A 19,852-nucleotide genomic window follows, 5' to 3' on the forward strand; every position below is an offset into this window, starting at 1 on the left:
TACATATCGAACATTATCACGTAATTTTTATGCGTCCTTAATCTAAAGAGGTGTTGACGTTCGCTTTCTGAATATACGTTCTGTGGCGCTTCTTTTTTTCATTATGCATTTGTTTGCAGCTTTAAACAAATATATATTTTGGCATTAGGTATTTTACCGCCAGTTAGCAACGATAGTGTGTCATAGACACTTCTGGTAAGATTTGTTTGTCTACTGTGAGTGAACGTGGTCCTGATGGCGAATGACCGACTGCGAGCTTTGGAGGAGGTTGAGAATCAAATAGCAACGATTCTGCTGTGTGCTGGTTAGTCTTCCTGCTTCTTGCGTACACCACAGTTGGAACACGTTGTAATAACTCGTATCTACTCAGTTTTGTGTAAATATGCTATAATCAGGTTCGAGTTAAGTTTGTTAATGCTGGTCCTTACCCTGTACCAGAGCTATACAAGTAGTCAGTATCAAAATATTTGCTGTGATTTTAGCTAACTACATATGTATGTTGTATGTAGCCAAACACAGCTGCATATAAATAGAGACATTTACGGCCGCTCTGTTTAATATACGCTCGTTTGTCTACCCGTGTAGGAAATATTATGTGTAGTTTAAAACAAGCCCATTGCCAGTTTCTGTACATCTAAATATAATACTGTTTTCACTGTTACACATCTGTAGGTAACATCGTGTTGGAGCTTTCTAAAGACAAGCACAATGCCAGTTTCCTGGACAGACAGCTCAGCCAGTTTACTGGATCGGTCAACAGAGTGGAGACGGAGCTCAGTTCCCAGATAAGATACCTCACACAGGTAAAATATGCAGGAGGGCATGCACGGACAGAATCTGCTACAACTGCCTTCAGCAAGGCCAGGGTTGCAGATTTGATTCCCCCTGGGGGAAAATATAAACATTATGAAAAAGTCTGAATATTTTTTAACTCTATTTTTAATAGATAACATCTGGTAAATTACTAAAATTTTTAATGTATTTTGTCAGCACTGGTGTAGCCAATAACTATAAAATGTTCTAAGTACAGATGTATCCTACATCAAAATGATGCATGAATAACCACCCAAATGTGTAGCCTTGCACAAGCCAGAACGAGCTAATTCACCTAACTGATCATTGACCTTTCGCCAATTTGACGTCGTCCACTCTTCCCCTTGTAGGTTGCCACCGGCCAGCCACACGAAGGGTCAACGTACTCCGCAAGAAAAGACTGTCAGATGGCACTGAACCGAGCAGAATATGCCAGGGTCAAACTAGGCGAGCTGGGGCGCACCTGTGAGGTCATGCTGGATCCACAACCCTGAGAGAAAACCGACACGCACCCTAAAACAATGGTTGGCAGAGCCAAATAGGAGGACATGTTCACCTTTGTTTCACCGGTGGTTTGGACCCACCGAACAGAAAGAGACAGGGGCTGAAATGTATCTGGCAATGTTTTGTAATTAAGTTGTTTCATGCATACATTTCTTTTATAGACATGTGTACACTTAAGAATAAACAGACAGATACAATCTTGTATGTTACTGTTTTGTTTATTTTTTGACATTTTCTAAAATGCAGTACAAAATAAAGAAGCGACATATATTCTTAAATGTTTTTACAAATTTTCTTTTACTTTTTTTATTCTCATTTTGTTCCATTTTATTGATCAAAATAACATATTGCTTATACAGTATCTTGGTTTCCTTAACAATATACTTTCTTACATTGATTTAATTAAATTATCAGGTAGCATTTAAGTATAATTCTTTATGAATCTCAATTTTAGTAGTAGTAATAATTGTAGTAGCTTAAAATTGTCCTTAAAATAGTTCAACTTGATACATGATAGTCTACAAACTGACATGATTGCGTGCGTTTCCATGAATACCTCAACTAAGGTCAAAGGGAACAAAAACGAAAGATCTTTGTTTTTAAAGGGAAAGTTCAGTATTTTACTAAGTAGTTAAGATATTTCCTCACCCTGAAAATTAGGGAAACTGATGGTTAAACCGTGGTTAAGTTGTAAAATACTTCATTTCCACTTTAAATTTTTTCTACACTTGACCGGTTTACAGACAGATGAGGACAATCACCATTCAGATTTACAATAAAAAGAAAGCTGGTAACACTACTACCTGATGCTTGTTCTTACAAAGTCTTATAATGCTTTATTAAACATTCATAGCACCTCATTATTCAGCCAATGATCATTATGTAACTGTATAACATAATACAATAAGAAACAACAGCTGTGTTATATTATCAATGTATAGTAGAAATGCCTTTCATGCCTTAGTAGTTTGTTCAATACCAATATAATATTGAATATGCTGTGAATGTTCATAGGGCATTAAAATGCTTCATAAGAGGCCACTTCAAGTACAGAGTTGCGAAAAACTCATTTTAACATTTACATGGTCCCTAAGAGAGCTTCTGGAGGTCCTAAAATATCTATATCACAAATATCACAACATTTTCCATATTGTTGCAAGACAGTGCATTGTTAGAATACCATGCCATGCGTCGATCCAGTCATAACATGAACAGAGTATAAGCCTTCTAACCTTATGAACCTTTCTAACCTTCCTGTGAAGGTTTATAATCAATGTGTTGTGACCGCCATTATCACAACTCCGGAAATATAATTACTAGAAAAGCAAAACATAGACTTAAATGCCGATTTCCATTCTAGGAATTGTATTTCTAAAATTGTACAATGTAAATAACATCATCCTCTGGGTGCGTTCAAAGGCGTAAAAACCAATTAATGTAGAAAATGTTATATGACCATCAGTAATAATGTTGTTCACCATGGACAGTTGTAGATGTGTTTACAGAAGTTGATTAACATTTTTAAAAAATCCAGTATTGTAATTTAACTGAAATGGCAACATACAGCATAATATATAGTACATTTACACACCTCTGCTCTGATATTAAAATACATCTGATAGGAAGAGGTGATCATTGTTTGTACATTTCATTTGCTGGCTGAGTATTTTGTTCCTCTTGGTTTGCTGTATTTGAAGCTTGCCTATCCATTTTTTTTAATGTAAATCTATTACCTGATCAAACACAATGATTTCCAATCTGATAAATTAGACAAGTGGCGATCAATCAATCAATCCTCCCCATCTACCTTTGTTCTGCACCAACACGCCATTATGGATACGCATACAAGCAGAATTGACCGCAGTGAACTTCTGTGTATTATCCTGTCATATAAACAATCTAGATATCTTTTGATATCCTGGTCCAGAGCAGTCCCTGGTTTTGCTGATTCCAAATTGAACATATTTGTATATCTCAAAATGGAATTATGAAACAACATTAAATTAATTAATATATTGAAGTTCACTTTATAGATAATTTTAACTGTCAAAATTATTCAGAACTAAACCTGACATACTAACCCAGTGTTTCTCAACCCTGCTCCTGGGCACAAGGTTGCCCTGCATGTTTTCGATCTCTCCCTGCTCTGTCACACCTGATTCAAATGATCAGCTCATTAAGTCCTTCATGAGCTTCATCAGGTGTGTTAGGGCAGGGAGAGATCTAAAACATGCAGGGCATGGGGTGTCCAGGAGCAGGGTTGAGTAACACTATACTAAGGGGTCCTTGAACCCGGACTTGAGGATACCTATTCTACAAACTGCTCTGATTGGACTGCAGGGTTCTATACTAAACTCCTATTGGCTGTTGAGTTGAATGGAGCAGTAAGAATATTTACAGCAGTTGAGAGAATAGAGTAGGGAAGTATCTTAGTTAGTTCATATCATGTTTTATAATAAAAAATAAAAGAAATAAAATCAATTATGGCAACAGTTAGGTGCGTATATCTCTGGTGATAATACAAAAATAAAAGTTAATAAATCTGTTCCAATCCCAGATTTCCCATTGTCCTTCTTTTCCTCATCTCACTACAAGGGCGACTCTGATCATGGAGGCTAATGTTGGGATGCTGGTAGGTTTGAACGGTTGTTAAAGCTAGCACGTTTGAGGTAGAAGATGCACCTTAACCACAGATCTAGGATCAGTTAAACATACCATCTGAACCATTACCATTAAATTAATGAAAGCTATCTGACCCAGTAGCAGTGGTTAGGGAAAAACATCAACCTGCATCAAACTTTCTACAGACGGCAGAACAGTTTAGTACACTATGAATCCACATAATGTAAAAAGAAATAAAAATAGAAACAGATTTGGCTTCGTTGATTATAAGAAATGGGTACATAGACAGGGTGGATCTGTTCCCAGATCAGCACTCCCAACTCCCAATCTCACTGACAGTAAGGTTAAACTACAACCAGGACATGACCTAGCCAAGAAAACTAATTTTTGGCAAATCTCTTCATCGTGTTCCAGACATCCACTGCATGTAGGATGTGTGTTTGTGTGTAGGTTTGGCAACTTACAGGAGCAGTTAGGATTACGGTCTTGCTCATGACAGAGCGATGTTACACCCCACCGGCTCGTGGATGCGATCTAGCCACTTTTGGATCAGTGGACAGACGCTAACCACTAGGCTAGCTACTGCCCCTATGCAGCCCCTAACTGCTAGGCTAGCTGCTGCCCCTATGTAGCCTCGAACTGCTAGGCTAGCTACTGCCCCTATGTAGCATCGAACTGCTAGGCTAGCTACTGCCCCTATGTAGCCCCTAACCACTAAGCTAGCTGCTGCCCCTATGTAGCATCGAACTGCTAGGCTAGCTACTGCCCCTATGTAGCCCCTAACCACTAGGCTAGCTGCTGCCCCTATGTAGCCCCTAACCACTAGGCTAGCTGCTGCCCCTATGTAGCCCCTAACCACTAGGCTAGCTGCTGCCCCTATGTAGCCCCTAACCACTAGGCTAGCTGCTGCCCCTATGTAGCCCCTAACCACTAGGCTAGCTGCTGCCCCTATGTAGCCCCTAACCGAAAAGTCTCTACATACAATTGCATGCATATGCAACAGCAGGATATCACACTCATGCTCTCAATGTAAGTGCATTAAGATTTACACATGGACACTAACCCTCTGCGTGAGTGCTCATCAATTACACCTTCATTCCCCATGTCACTATGACAGCACACTCCCTCATTCCCATGTCACTATGACAACACACTCCCTCATTCCCGATGTCACTATGACAACACATCAACATCGCTCTACATGTCTTCCACAATGACCAGAATATTGGGTATGGAGGCATTGCATATTGGTTATTAGCGTGTAAAATTTCACCAGGAATATTTCAGTATGTGTAAACGTCCTTCAGAAAAAAGGGATTTTGATTTTGTTATGCTCAAGGATAATGTGAGAGGGATAATGATAATAAAAGCATAATAACCAGTGGTGTAACTGAAAAAAATAAAATAAATCCAGACAATGGCACATAACCATTTGCTATGAGTAAAGAAACACCCCCGATGCTTTTAATGCCTTTTCGAGCAAAAGGTGGGTGAAAGCTTGCAAAATAAAAGAGGTGCGTAAATGGCAAAGTCTCCACTTCACCAATGATAATAAGAATTTAATAACAGTGTAATAACTGGTTATAATAATGTAATAACAATGTAATTGCATAAACTATTACTCGTGTTCCCTCTAAGTAGTTGTGCAGCAATGTATTCCTGTACAAAATTAAATGGATCTAAAATTACCCCAACGTTCCCAAAATACCAATGTTTTTCAGAATTCCTGCTTAGATTTCCAGAATCCGGGGGAGAAAAGCAGGAAGTATGGATATTTTTTCCAACCCAAGATATCTGGTAAATCTGGGTATTTTGGGAAAGTTTCAGTATTTTCCACCCTAGTTACATGGTATTCATGTCAATACCTACAAACAATTACCTGTTTGCCCGCTTCTTATAAGTGAGACTTGGAGAGCAACCCTGAATCAACAAGTGGACCCAAAATGTATATAAAACAATTTTCATAAAACAGAGACGAACAATTCAACACTCCCAATAGGTATCTCTATCTCTCTCATTCTCTCTTGTTTCACAAAACAAGGGAGTGACAAAACAAAGGAGTAGAAATGAACAATGCCATCGTAGACGAAAGAAAAAGAAGAGGGGAGATCAGAAGAGTAAGAATCAGAAGAGAATGGAGGGAGGCTTTAAAGAAATATCTGAGTGCTCCTGCACCTCGTTTCTGTTGGATCTACCGGCTGGTGCTGAGACCAAACCAGGGACTTGCCTAGCTCCTCCTCCCTAGCTCCTCCTCCCTAGCTCCTCCTACTGCCTGCTCGTGGGGTACTAGGGGAGGGAGAGCTAGCAAAAGTGGTCGTCCTCATCCTTATCGTCCTTCATTCCCTTCAGCCGCAGACGGGCAAAGTCCTCGAACACAAAGTCATCATCCTGAGAGAAGTTACTGAGGGGACGAAGGGAGGTAGGGATGAGGAATAGAGATTACAATTGTGTTCAGCAACAAATGAGAGAAAACAAATCTGTTTACTGCTATTCTACCAGGCAAATTGACAGCAGGTACATTCGTAGTTACAATAACAACCTGGGGAGCAAATAAACGTAATCGCTTTTGGACAGAATGACAGATTTATTTTCTTTCAGGCCCGGGCCTTGGATCTAGCAACCTTCCGGTTAATGGACAAATGCTCTAACCACTAGACCACCTGCTTCACCCAATAGGATTGGACATAAAAACACACGACATCACTCACTTTGTCTCAAACTCTATCAGGTTAGTGTCCACTGGGGCATCTGTTTCAGGGACAACTACAGGAAGAAAGGCAGGGCAAACAGGTCAGTATCACTACGTCATACAATAACCCTGCCATTACTAAACCTAATTTCCCCAGCGCCCATACCCACCACCCATTGGCCCCGTACCTGACTGAGGTCTGGAGGTGGGTTGGTCTGAGGGTTTGGGATGCATTAGGACAAAAGGCAACTCCACCGCCACGTCCCTGAACAGAGGAAATGCACAGTCATGTCGGCGCAAAGACAGAGACTAAATAATGCTCGATAACACAGTCAAGCTAAATCCAGGGGAAAATGTTTACGCTTAACAACTTCATTTATGTTTGACTGGCAGTAGTGTGTGTGTGTGTGTGTCTGAGACATTAGGACATACCCTCCACGGGACACCACCAGTTTGACTTTGACTCTGTATGACACCAGGATGCCCAGCACCTCCTTATTGGACACGTCTTTCACGCTGGAACACAACGACAGATGAGAAACATACACTCCTTTCCACACAGGAACACAACAGACAGATGAGAAACATACACTCCTTTCCACACAGGAACACAACAGACAGATGAGAAACATACACTCCTTCTCACACAGGAACACAACAGACAGATGAGAAACATACACTCCTTCTCACACAGGAACACAACAGACAGATGAGAAACATACACTCCTTCTCACACAGGAACACAACAGACAGATGAGAAACATACACTCCTTCTCACACAGGAACACAACAGACAGATGAGAAACATACACTCCTTCTCACACAGGAACACAACAGACAGAGAAGAAAAAGTGCATGCATATACTTAATAGAATTTGCTTTTAAAAAGTATTGTACCAATTGCAAGGTAACGTCAAATGTAACAGTTTTTTCATTATTGTGTTTTGCTTTTGTGTGAGGAACAGAAGGGTTAAAATTAAGAGACCACTGCAAATTGAACGCTTCTGTTCCTCACTCATCTTTTTTGTAAAGGAAAGAAAGAAAGAAAAAGGTGCAGTGGTCTCTTAATTATTTCCGGAGCTGTATTTTGCGTTATTTCCTATGTATCATTTGGTTGTGTAATTCTGCTTTTATAATTTATTGTAATTACATTACATACTGCACATATATTACCCCTATGTGCACGTGTCTGTCTCTGTGTGTGTGTGTGTGTGTATGTAGGGTTATGTGTTTCTGTTTCTATGCCTGTGTGTGTGTATGTAGGGTTATGTGTTTCTGTTTCTATGCCTGTGTGTGTGTGTGTATGTAGGGTTATGTGTTTCTGTTTCTATGCCTGTGTGTGTGTGTGTATGTAGGGTTATGTGTTTCTGTTTCTATGCCTGTATGTGTGTGTGTATGTAGGGTTATGTGTTTCTGTTTCTATGCCTGTGTGTGTGTGTGTATGTAGGGTTATGTGTTTCTGTTTCTATGCCTGTGTGTGTGTGTGTATGTAGGGTTATGTGTTTCTGTTTCTATGCCTGTGTGTGTGTGTGTGTGTGTGTATGTAGGGTTATGTGTTTCTGTTTCTATGCCTGTGTGTGTGTGTGTATGTATCTAGGGTTATGTGTTTCTGTTTCTATGCCTGTGTGTGTGTGTGTATGTAGGGTTATGTGTTTCTGTTTCTATGCCTGTGTGTGTGTGTGTGTGTGTATGTAGGGTTATGTGTTTCTGTTTCTATGCCTGTGTGTGTGTGTGTGTGTGTGTGTGTGTAGGGTTATGTGTTTCTGTTTCTATGCCTGTGTGTGTGTGTGTGTGTGTGTGTGTGTGTGTGTGTGTGCACATCTGTATGTCTCCTCACATGGTGCTGGAAGCCAGGTTGGTGTCTTCGTGCTTCAACTTGCCATCCAGAGCCAGACCTCTCTTCTCGCGGTTGTTGGTGAGCGTGGGGGTCAAAGTGTACACCTTGCAGAAGGTACTACTGGGGGATACCTGGTCACTGTGGACGGGATCAGGGGTTTGGATGGGTGGACAGAAAGAGACCCTGTTATTCATCCTGTGTTCATCGCGGGCAGTCGGGTTCCCACCTACTCACTCTTGCACACGCTTCCACAACAAGGAAAGATGGAAAAGAGGAAAGAAAGATTGAAAGGCTCTGATACGCGGCTATTGTAGGAATGGGTGGTGGAGATGGATACCAGTGAGATATCTTTAGCAATTTAAGAGAAAGGTAATTGGGAAGTTCAGGGCTGGATAGAGGGGGATCATTATCTGGGTGGGAACTGGGATCTGGGTCTGGATGTTCTGGAGGTGGTGGTTTGGGGTCGGGGGTTAAAGCCATTCCCAATGTCGCCCCTCTACTCACCGGTCACAGGCGCGGCCCACAGACTTTTTGTAGGTGTCACATCTGTACAGCACTACATCAGTCACCTGTTGAACTGCAGTACATGAGGGGAGAGAACACCCGCCGTGATGTCATCAAAAGGGGACCAAAGGATGTGACGCTACTGTGTGTTAGTGCTATCCGGGATCGTTTGGATGTCCCTACCTTACCAAGCCCAAACCCTTTATCGTACATACTGAAACGTTCACAGGGTGACGTCCTAAAGATCCCATTTAGACTTTTCCATGTTTCTAGACAGGGGTTGAGGTGAGGTTGGCCGGGGTTGTTGGCTGGGAGGTGGCAGTAGGGGTAGAACCAAGAATAGAAAGGGTGTTGGCCTTGAAGGGTTTGGGAGGGTCTTGTGTTCAGGCAGAAGGGCAGGAGTTGTAGAAGCATCAGTTGTTTCTAGTGAGGGTCATACTAAACAGGAGGTAGGAAGCTATGCAGAAACAATAAAGCAAAACGAGAGCAAACTAAAAAAGTGAGCAACCTGTCTGGCCGCACAACTTGCATTCACGGGATGAAAATGAGACAAGGTGATGACAAAAGTAGAAAGGGAGATTTCCCAAGAGCCAGAGGAGAGAGAAAGTGGTGAAGGAGAGGATTCTGGGAAGGAGAGGGAGGCTTGGAGAGAAGGGGATACTCACTCTGCCTCCTCCTGTGCAACAGGACACTTGTACTGAGCCGTACTGAACAGGCAGATGTCAGCGTACTGACGCACTGCAGTAGAGGAGGGGAGAGAAAGGGTTAACCACACCAGGAGAGGGGGCGTGGCCAAAATAGCCATGGTCACATGGCGCAACAAAGACGGACGGATGACTGGTGGGTCGGGGGTATTCACAGACAACGCCAGGCCTCTCCTGTCAATCAACCACTGCTAAGGCACTCTGTCATTTTTAGTTGTTTATTTATAGTGTCATGTAGAAGTATTTGCCCCCTTCCTGGTTTCCTCTATTATTGCATATTTGTCTCCCTGAATGGTGTCACAACTTTGTACAAAATATAAGACAAAGACAACCCGAGTAAACACAAAAGTCTGTGTTTAAATTATAATAACAATTTTTAAAGGAAAAAAGTTATCCACCACTAGCCCTGCAAGAAAAAGTAATTGCCATAGAGTAACTCAATCAACCAATTAACCAAATTCAATTGATCATTGAATTCAATTAGAGCAGACACACCCAGGCTTGACTACTGCCAGCCCGGTTCTATAAATTACTTATACAGAACCTCACCATCAATGCGAAGCAGGCTACAAGGGCTCAACAAGCAGCGCACCATGCCCTGAACTAAATAAATTCCACAAGAGATGAGAAAAAACAAGTTGTAACGGGTTACCACGCCACTTCTAAAGCTCCGGGACTTCAGTGAACCCCAGCGAGAGACATTATCTTAAAATGGAGAAAACATGGAACAGTAGTGTATCTTCCCAGGAGTTGTCGGCACAGGGCACAGCGACAACTCATTCAAGAAGTCACAAAAACACCCAGAGCAACATCTAGGGAACTGCAGGCCTTTCTAGCCTCAGCTGAAGGCAGTGTTCGTGAATCGACAGAAAGAAATAGGCTGGGCAGAATTGAATGCAAGGGTGAATTGCAAGGTTCATACCATTGCTAACTAAGGAAAACGTAAGTGCTTGACTTAGATTTGCAAACAAGCACATTGATGACCCCCAAGACCTTTGGGATAATGTTCTGTGGACAGATGTGTCAAAAGTGGAACACAGCATTTCACAATAAGAACATCATCATAGCAATCAAACATGGCAGTGGTAATGTGATGGTGTTGGGGTGCTTGTTGCCTCAGGGCCTTAAAGACTTGCTATAATTGAAGGAACCATGCTCTCTACCAGAAAAGTCAGAAGGAAAATGTCTGGTCATCAATCTGTGATCTGAAGCATTATTTGGTTATGCAGCTGGACAATGACCATAACACAATGGCCTAGTCAAAGACCTGAGATGCTGTGGCAGGACCTTAAACAAGCAGTTCATGCTAGAAAACTATTCATCATCGCTGAATTACAGCAATTCGGCAAAGAAGAGTGGGCCAAGATTCCTCCAGAGCGACTGATCTCCAATTACAGAAAGCATTTGGTTGCAGTTGTTGCTGTTAAAGGTGGCACCAGTAGTTAATATGTTCAGGCGGGAAATCTCTTTTTCACACACTCCCAGTTGGGGTTGAATAACTGTTTTCCTTCAAAGTACAACTATAATTTTACCACTGGATTTTGTGTTTACTCTGGCTTTGCATCTTATATTACAATTTGTATGAAGATCTGACACCATTCAGGGTGACAAATATGCAATAATAGAGGAAATCAGGAAACGAGCAAATATGTTTTCATGGCACAGTACAATGAACAAAAATATAAAGACAACAACATGTAAAGAGTTGGTCCCATGTATCAGGAGCTGAAATAGAAGACGAGGAGCCTAGCCAGCCGGACAGACGATGAGAGTTTGGATTTGCACAACAGAAGAACCTCCTTACAAACTGTCAAAAACCTCTCAGTGACGTTAATCTGTGGGCTGGTTGACCCGCTGCTGGAGCGTTTGGGTGTCCTACCTGAGGTTTTGATCCTCTTGACTGTTTTGGTGGAGTTGTTGGTGACATGGACGTTCACACTTATAGGCTCCCCATGATAGTAGAGCTGACAGAGACCAAGAGACAGGCAGAGAGAGAGAATGGAAGATAAAGTATAAAAACAAACAGGAAAGAGAGAAAGAACGAGAGAGAGATAAAGAAACAATACAACAAACACGAAAGAATATAACAGAATGAAAAATACAAATAACAGAGTAGTGAGTTTAGTTAGTGGGTGGATAATCTCAGGCCTAAACCAAGAAAAACTTACAGTATGCTGGTGTGTGTGTGTTTGTGTGTGTTTGTGCTGTTGTCTTTCCATATATAGTTTGCATACCTTGGCAGAAATTGTAAAATGTTGGCATTGATTTATAAAAATATGACTGAAAAAAAATATGCAAAAAAACTATTTTATTTAAGGATAGTGAAGCCATTTATTATCACATAGTTGTTTGGCTCCTTTTTAAATCATAATGAAAACAGAAATCACCCAAATGGCCCAGATCAAATGTTTACATACCCTTGAATGTTTGGCCTTGTTACAGACATACAAGGTGACACATACAGGTGAAAATGACAATTAAAGGTGTGTTTTTAAATTGCAATTAGTTTCTATGTATAAATAATCAATGTGTTTCTCTCATGTGGATGCACTGAGTCTAGATACTGAGCCATGGGGAGCAGAAAAGAACTGTCAAAAGACCTGCGTAACAAGGTAATGGAACTTTATGAAGATGGAAAAGGATATAAAAAGATAACAAAAGCCTTGCAAATGCCAGTCAGTACTGTTCAATCACTTAAGAAGTGTAAAATTCAGAGATCTCTTGATATCAAGCCAAGGTCAGGTAGACCAAGAAAGATTTCAGCCCAAACAGCCAGAAGAGTTGTTCGGGAAACAAAAACCCACAGGTAACCTCAGGAGAAATACAGGCTGCTCTGGAAAAAGACAGTGTGGTTGTTTCAAGGAGCACAATACGACTATTCTTGAACAAATATGAGCTGCATGGTAAAGTTACCAGAAAGAAGCCTTTACTGCACCAATGCCACAAAAAGCCTGGTTACAATATGCCTGACAACACCTTGACACACCTCACAGCTTCTGACGCACTGTCATTTGGAGTGACGAGATAAAAATAGAGCTTTATGGTCACAACCATCAGCACTATATTTGGAGAGAGGTCAATAGTGAACAGAATACCATCCCCACTGTGAAGCATGGTGGTGGCTCACTGTTGTTTTGGGGTGTGTGAGCTCTAAAGGAGCGGGGAATCTTGCTATCAGAAAATACTGGCAGACAATTTGCATTCTTCTGCACGAAAGCTACGCATGGGACGCTCTTGGACGTTCCATCACGACAATGACCCTAAGCACAAGGCCAAGTTAACCCTCCAGTGGTATCAGTCTCCTGACCTTATTATCATCGAGCAACTTTGGGGAGATCTCAAACATGCGGTTCAAGCAAGATAACCAAAGACTTTGCATGACCTAGACGAATGGGCAGCTATACCACCTGCAGAATTCGGGGCCTCATAGACAACTATTACAAAAGACTACACGCTGTCATTGATGCACAGTATTACTAAGGGTATGCAGACTTTTGAACAGGGGTCAGGTAACTTTTTTTTGTTGCCATGTTTGTTTTATGATTTTGCCATTCTGATATGACCTACAGCTGAATGGTAATCCCATAAGAAATAAAAGATGTGTTTTGCCTGCTAACTCATGTTTTCTTTACAAATGGTACATACAGCTCTGGAAAAATTTTAAGAGACCACTCCTAATTTTTCTTAAATCAGCATCTCTACAAGTTTGGCAGCCATTCCATTCCAGTGTATGTTAAATTCCAACACAGGCACACCTCATTTTACTTATACTGATTAGGGGATTACTTGAACCAAATCTAATATAACGAGGAAAAGTATAAAAAACACTGCTGTGGTCATCACAATCCTCTTGCAGTAGGACCAGCTGGATGTCAAAAACAGTACCTCAAAGGTAATTTGAATTAAAAAAAGAACTATTCAACATGACAAAAGAGTTAAGAAAAGATTTGTGTGCGGAAAAGAAGGGTTCAATTTCTGCTTTACTGGCAAAGGGATACAGTGAGTGTCAGGTTGCTTCCATCCTGAACATTTCAAAGATGGCAGTTCATAAGAACAAGGTCAAGCAACAGACACTGGGGACAACAAAGCTACAGACTGGCAGAGGGCGAAAACGACCGTCCACTGACTGAGATGACCGTCAACTAATTTGGATGTCACTCAACAAGTGACCTACAAAAAGAATCGCAAACAACAGCTGGGGTGAAGTGCACGGAGAGGACCGTTCAAAACAGACTCCTAGGGGCAGGGCTGAATTCGTGCAAAAGACCATAAGGATGGGACTGTAGAGGAATGGAGTAAGGTCATCTTCTCTGACGAGTAACATTTTCAGCTTTGCCCAACACCTGGTCGTCTAATGGTTAGACGGAGACCTGGAGAGGCCTACAAGCCACAGTGTCTCACACCCACTGTGGAATTTGGTGGAGGATCGGTGATGATCTGGGGATGCTTCAGCAAGGCTGGAATCGGGCAGATTTGTCTTTGTGAAAGACGCATGAATCAAGCCAAGTACAAGGTTATCCTGGAAGAACACCTGCTTCCTTCTGCTCTGACAATGTTCCCCAACTTTGGCAATTGGTTTTTCCAGCAGGACAATGCTCCATGCCACACAGCCAGGTCAATCAAGGTGTGGATAGAAGACCACCAGATCAAGACCCTGTCATGGCCAGCCCAATCTCCAGACCTGAACCGCATTGAAAACCTCTGGAATTTGATCAAGAGGAAGATGGATGGTCACAAGCCATCAAACAAATCCTAGCTACTATTTTTGTGCCAGAAGTGGCATAAAGTCACCCAACAGCAATGTGACAGACTGGTGGAGAGCATGCCAAATCGCATGAAAGCTGTGATTAAAAATCAGGGTTATTCCACCAAATATTGATTTCCGAACTCTTCCTAAGTTACAACATCAGTATTTTATTGTTGAAAAATGAATATGAATTTGTTTTCTTTGCATTATTTGAGATCAAAAAACAAAACATATTATTTTGGTTATTTTGACCAGTTGTTGTTTTATACAAAGAAATACTCTAAATGGCAATATTTTGTCATGTTTGTCATGAGTCATGTTTTCAGTAGTTTATAGAATAAAACAAAAATGTTAATTTTACTCAAACATACCTATGAATAGTAAAACCAGAGAAACTGATAATTTTGCAGTGGTCTCTTAATTTTTTCCAGAGCTGTATATTACCAATTCTCCAAGGGTATGCAAACTTCTGAGCACAACTTTAGCTACAGTATATACAGTCTGTTTCTGTGTGGGAGTCCTACCTCTTTATCCAGCGAAGCTTCTAGGTGTAAGGACCTATCTGACATGAGGAAGGATCGCGTGGTCTCCACCATAGGCTGAGGCCCGGGCTTCTCTGGGGCATACTGCACCTTCCGGATCACCAGGCGCACCGAGTTCCTGTGGAAGGCATACACAGTGCACAGTCTCAAAGGATCTGTAGTTTTGGCTCTAAAATCCAGCACTTTAAAATGATACAAAGGGGTAAAAGTACAGACTATGAGCTTTAATTTGAGGGTATTTTCCTCCGTATCGGATGAATCATTTAGAAGCTACGCCACGTTTTTTACATATTCCCTACATGTAAGGGTACCAAAACATTTGGACAACTGGTCTTCACAGCTGTCTCCTCTTAGGCAGGTGTGTTTGTTTGCATCATTTGTGCACAAGAGAGCTGTCGATGCGTAGTCTTGACTCCAGGCTTTTTTTTCTGGAGCCGGTTGCTGATGTCTGACAACAGGAGGACCAGAGGTGTCAAGCAAGTCAAACTGGCCAACACGATAAAGCAAACATTTTAATAAATCAATCAGAGACATAGTTAAAACATTATGCGCCCCAGAATCAACTCTTTGGCACATTTAAAAGAAGAAAGCACTGGTTAGGAGAGTACTGGGAAATGAACTGTAAGATCAAGGAAGATCTCTACAGTAGGTGACCAAAGAATCACCAAGACAAGAAATATATAAGATGGTTTAATATATTTATATTGGTTCAAAACCATACTGAAATTAATAATTGTTTTTTGCGGCCACTGCCGACACTGGGACCAAATAGCCTCTAGCGTCCGCAGTGCAAACCCGCCAACACCTGCTTCACCCGCGTCGCACCAACGCCCTCAAGAAAGGCTGAAGAGTTCCAGAACCTTCCAGGCAGCAGGGCCAGCCTCGCCCCTGCGGAGCAGAACCACCCAACATGCACTGGGAGAAGAAGAAGCTGAAGAGGAGGAAGTGGCGACATAGGGCATGAAGAGCGCTTCCTCCAGCCATGCTGCCCTCACCATGGTTTTGCCTGCGACACGAGAGCCCAGGACGGAGAAAGAGGACCGGGTGAAGGAGGGTGAAGAGGCCGTCAAAGTCCAATGAGCACCCGGGCCAATACCTCCCACACCTCCTCATCATTCTCATTGTGTTAATACAGTTCCCTCCAGGGCCTTAACCACTTGCCATGTCCATTCTGGGTCTCTTCCCGTTACACCTGCAACAGGTTTTGATAGGCAGGGGGCATCACAGCGGTCTTCATCTTGTTTAAAGTGCATAATAAGCTAATATAAACCTGGACTGGGAACCTTAGGGCAATGCAATCAAATCCTGCTTAGTGCTCACAGCGCCTGCATGTCTCCATTATGTTACATATTAGTTTTATCAGCCTTCTCAGTGAAAAGGCAGTACATTGCCTATAGTACCATAGACCAAAATAATGTCTTCTAATGCTAATTAAGAAATAATTACTGTTCATGCTTATAGTAATATAAATGTTTGTTGGCAAATGTTCCAAACAATAGCTTTTATTAAACAATGGATTGTCTGATGCCATTGAAAGAGAAGAATAATCCATCATCACAGTGGAATGAATTGAAGAAACCAGATGGACAATAAAAGTAGATTCAAAAGTCCCATTCTCCTACCACATTCTGTCTTCCCCTCTCCACGTTCCTTTCTATCAGGAAGTAAGAAGCACTTATTTCTTTAGGAGGAAGCAATTAGTATGTATTGCTTCATTAGTAACAAACCCTGGACAATGGATCACTGTACACAGCTTATTCTACACTGAGCTGTCACACTGCACCTTTTGTGGATCTTCTCCTCCACAGTCTTGGCGCAGAAGGCCCTGACCTCAAAATCTACTCCGCAAGCCTGAGAGAAAGAAGAAGAAGAAAGAAAGCAGGGAGACATGAGACAAAGAGTTATCTGAGTGTACACTGTATTTTAGGAGGTGTGTGTGTGTGTTTGTGTGTGTGAGCGGTATTTTTACCTTCCCCGTGTCCTCTGGACCTGGCTGTAGGGTGACGGAGCAGGGCAGGTTCTGGGGGATCTGAGTCAGAGTCATTCAACCATCAGTCTAACACAGCAACACACAGTAGTTGTGTTGATGTTGAACTGAAATAGCTGTGATGATGTACAGTTACTTGAATGTATGTTCCGCTCACAGAACGGGTGTGTTATTTAACTGTAAGCCTATGGTACGTTCTGCGTACTCGCTGTGAAGTTGACCCGTTGGAGTTGAGAAATTGTGTTTGCACGGACGAGTCTTGGTGAACTACATTTGTACAATACTATTGGCTGACTCACAGTGAAGTTGAACGGATGCGCGTGTTGGCCCAGCTTCTTCAGCAGGCGTTCCTGCAGACGGCTAAGTGGTTTGCTCTCCTCTGCGGGGAGGGCCGGGAAGGCCTGGAAGGTGGAAATGTACAGATCCTTCCTGAAGGACAGGCCTAGAACGTCCAGGTCCTCTCGACCGTACCGGAACGCACAAGTCAGGGTCACAAAGACTGAAGGGGAGAGAGATGTAGGGAGCGAGGAGACAGGGATGAGAATGGAGGGGAGGAAGGGGCGAGAGGTGAGGGAGAGATGTAGGGAGCGAGGAGACAGGGATGAGAATGGAGGGGACGAAGGGGCGAGAGGAGAGAGGAGAGATGTAGGGAGCGAGGAGACAGGGATGAGAATGGAGGGGAGGAAGGGGCGAGAGGTGAGGGAGAGATGTAGGGAGCGAGGAGACAGGGATGAGAATGGAGGGGAGGAAGGGGCGAGAGGTGAGGGAGAGATGTAGGGAGCGAGGAGACAGGGATGAGAATGGAGGGGAGGAAGGGGCGAGAGGTGAGGGAGAGATGTAGGGAGCGAGGAGACAGGGATGAGAATGGAGGGGTCGAAGGGGCGAGAGGAGAGAGAGAGTGGAGTAAAAGGCAAAAAAATAAGAGAAGTGTGAAGAGATGTGAAATTGTGAATAAGGCTGATGTTATTTTCTGTGGGAAGTCACACACATCCATGCACTCACATGGTGCACACACACACACACACTCACACACACACACACACACACACGAAAACCATCCGTTACAGAGTACAATCAAGAAAAAGGATATACATCATCATGGAAAGCACAAAAAGTTTGCGCCTATGGTAGCTAGGGATGCTTTCGATTCTCACTTTTCTTTCGGGGAATCGATCTTCACATAAATATATCGATACCAAGTGCTTTCTTTAACCAGTTATTATTATTATTTTTCTTTATTTTATCAACTCAATGTGTTTCCGGTGCTGCAAAAAAGTACTTTATAGGAACTAGTTCTGCCGTCTCCTTCCGCTCCTAATATAACCTACACACAGGCATGCTGTGAAACACACTTGGTCACAGTTCAAGGGCTAGGAGTTGACTAGGTTACCTGTGCATTAATGGCAGAACGGAAACGAACCATTGTTTGGGCTTATTTCATGCCAATGAACATGTGATCTTGGTAAAAAGTCTGTACGATATTTTGGCAATACTACAAACATGTTAAAACACATAACAATCAACCACATAAATAACATGAAGTGCAGCATAGGCCATCAGAGCAGAGAACGCAGGCAAATACACCTGGATCTGATGGCATAGTGAGGCAGTTCTCTGACACAAGCCATATGTATATGCACAGTATAGTATATACACATAGATATTTTTTTTTTTTTTAATAATTTCAATACAAAGCAGGATTTTTTTTGGTTGCATAACCAGCTATCTCAGTGCAGAATATTCCAGTGGGTGCATTTACATGTAAACTAATACTCTGATACACCGACTAAGGTTCATATTCCCAACTATGTAAAAGCGGGTCATATTTTCAAACAGCATCTGAATTCAGGGTTGACTGTTTAGAATAAGCTGTAGTGCGGGTTACTACCACACTGACATTATGGTGGCTAGTAGCTGGCCATCTGTAACGAGGACGCGAGTGGAGGACGTCGCCGGTCTTCTAGCCACGCCGCTCCTCCTCCCACGGCACTGTCATGTCTTGTTATTGCACACACCTGGTGTCCATTCCCTCATTAGGTTGCCTATATTAGTTCCTGTGTTTCTGGGTGTCTTTGTGTGGTATTGTTCTATGTCTTTCTATTGTGGAGAGAGGCACGTTCGTTTGAGCGTTTTGATCGCCGTGTTATAGCGTGCCTTTGTGTTTGATTTACTTGAAAATACAGTTTGTTTATCGCCTCCCTGCGTTTGGCTCCAAGTTTTTCTACACACTCCACTACACCTGCTCCGTGACACCATCTCCATAATGTAAGTTGTTGGGGAAAGCTAAAATTAAAAATTAAAGGAAAGTGTGAAGATAAAGTCATTTTGAGACCAGGTTTTTTTTTTATGTACGTGCATTTTCTTTTTTTGTTTGCTTATCCCCTAACTATATCTTGTGGATCACTAAGTTTTGAATAATAGCCAAAAATCATATTTAGTAAAACTATAGTTCTTATAACTGGGGAAAAGATAAAACAATATTCCCCAAAAGCCATATGTATTTCATCAGTGACATTATTCAAAACCTGCTGTCATTTCTAAATGGTTCATTTGATATGAATAGAAACCCCTTATAGCTGACAGTCTGCACTTCAACCCAACTGTCATCTTTTTTATACTCCAATGTGATGGACTACACAGCAAAAGTGTTGTCATTGCCCAAATACTTACAGATTTCACTTTATGTGCTGGTTTAAGTGAATTTGTATACAACCATCATCTGGACACAATCACACAGGACCAGACTGAGCAACTAAGGCAGCATTCATCTAATGAACAGGATTTCTTCTCATCACTGACAACCAAACGATCAGAAGGTACAGCGGTGCTGGATGAGTATCTTGCTAGTCCATCGGACAAAATGGATTTACTTCATTCCTTTCTGTACATAAAGTTGTCCCTCA

At 42.1% G+C, this 19,852-nt stretch overlaps 2 protein-coding genes across 3 annotated transcripts in view; one reads left to right on the plus strand and one right to left on the minus strand.

The window, feature by feature from the left end:
- The first annotated feature begins 29 nt into the window (after positions 1 to 29).
- On the plus strand, positions 30 to 1,594 carry med11 (mediator complex subunit 11). The gene is made up of 3 exons (NM_001303811.1): positions 30 to 304; positions 673 to 803; positions 1,164 to 1,594. The coding sequence occupies exons 1-3, from the start codon at positions 235 to 237 to the stop codon at positions 1,305 to 1,307; spliced, it is 345 nt and encodes a 114-aa protein (NP_001290740.1). The 5' UTR covers positions 30 to 234; the 3' UTR covers positions 1,308 to 1,594.
- The window catches only part of arrb2b (arrestin, beta 2b), a 68,637-nt gene continuing 50,304 nt past the window's right edge, over positions 1,520 to 19,852 (minus strand). For both annotated transcript variants that reach the window (XM_029117650.2, XM_029117651.2), the window contains 11 exons: positions 17,249 to 17,448; positions 16,932 to 16,991; positions 16,746 to 16,813; positions 14,945 to 15,080; positions 11,553 to 11,637; positions 9,635 to 9,707; positions 8,466 to 8,603; positions 7,061 to 7,144; positions 6,817 to 6,893; positions 6,648 to 6,702; positions 1,520 to 6,340 (listed from right to left, as the gene is read on the minus strand). In XM_029117650.2, the coding sequence (XP_028973483.1) occupies positions 6,241 to 6,340; positions 6,648 to 6,702; positions 6,817 to 6,893; positions 7,061 to 7,144; positions 8,466 to 8,603; positions 9,635 to 9,707; positions 11,553 to 11,637; positions 14,945 to 15,080; positions 16,746 to 16,813; positions 16,932 to 16,991; positions 17,249 to 17,448 (1,076 nt within the window). In that variant the 3' untranslated portion in view covers positions 1,520 to 6,240. The remainder of the gene's footprint in view (positions 6,341 to 6,647; positions 6,703 to 6,816; positions 6,894 to 7,060; positions 7,145 to 8,465; positions 8,604 to 9,634; positions 9,708 to 11,552; positions 11,638 to 14,944; positions 15,081 to 16,745; positions 16,814 to 16,931; positions 16,992 to 17,248; positions 17,449 to 19,852) is intronic.

Source organism: Esox lucius, chromosome 24 (genome assembly GCF_011004845.1).
Source record: "Esox lucius isolate fEsoLuc1 chromosome 24, fEsoLuc1.pri, whole genome shotgun sequence".
Classification (NCBI taxonomy): Eukaryota; Metazoa; Chordata; class Actinopteri; order Esociformes; family Esocidae; genus Esox; species Esox lucius.

Bases quoted from the DNA above. Each gene is read 5' to 3' on its own strand.
- med11 (NM_001303811.1), top strand. From the start codon at position 235: ATGGCGAATGACCGACTGCGAGCTTTGGAGGAGGTTGAGAATCAAATA. The intron at 305-672 runs GTTAGTCTTCCT...ACACATCTGTAG, and splicing joins AACGATTCTGCTGTGTGCTG to GTAACATCGTGTTGGAGCTT. The intron at 804-1,163 runs GTAAAATATGCA...TTCCCCTTGTAG, and splicing joins AGATAAGATACCTCACACAG to GTTGCCACCGGCCAGCCACA.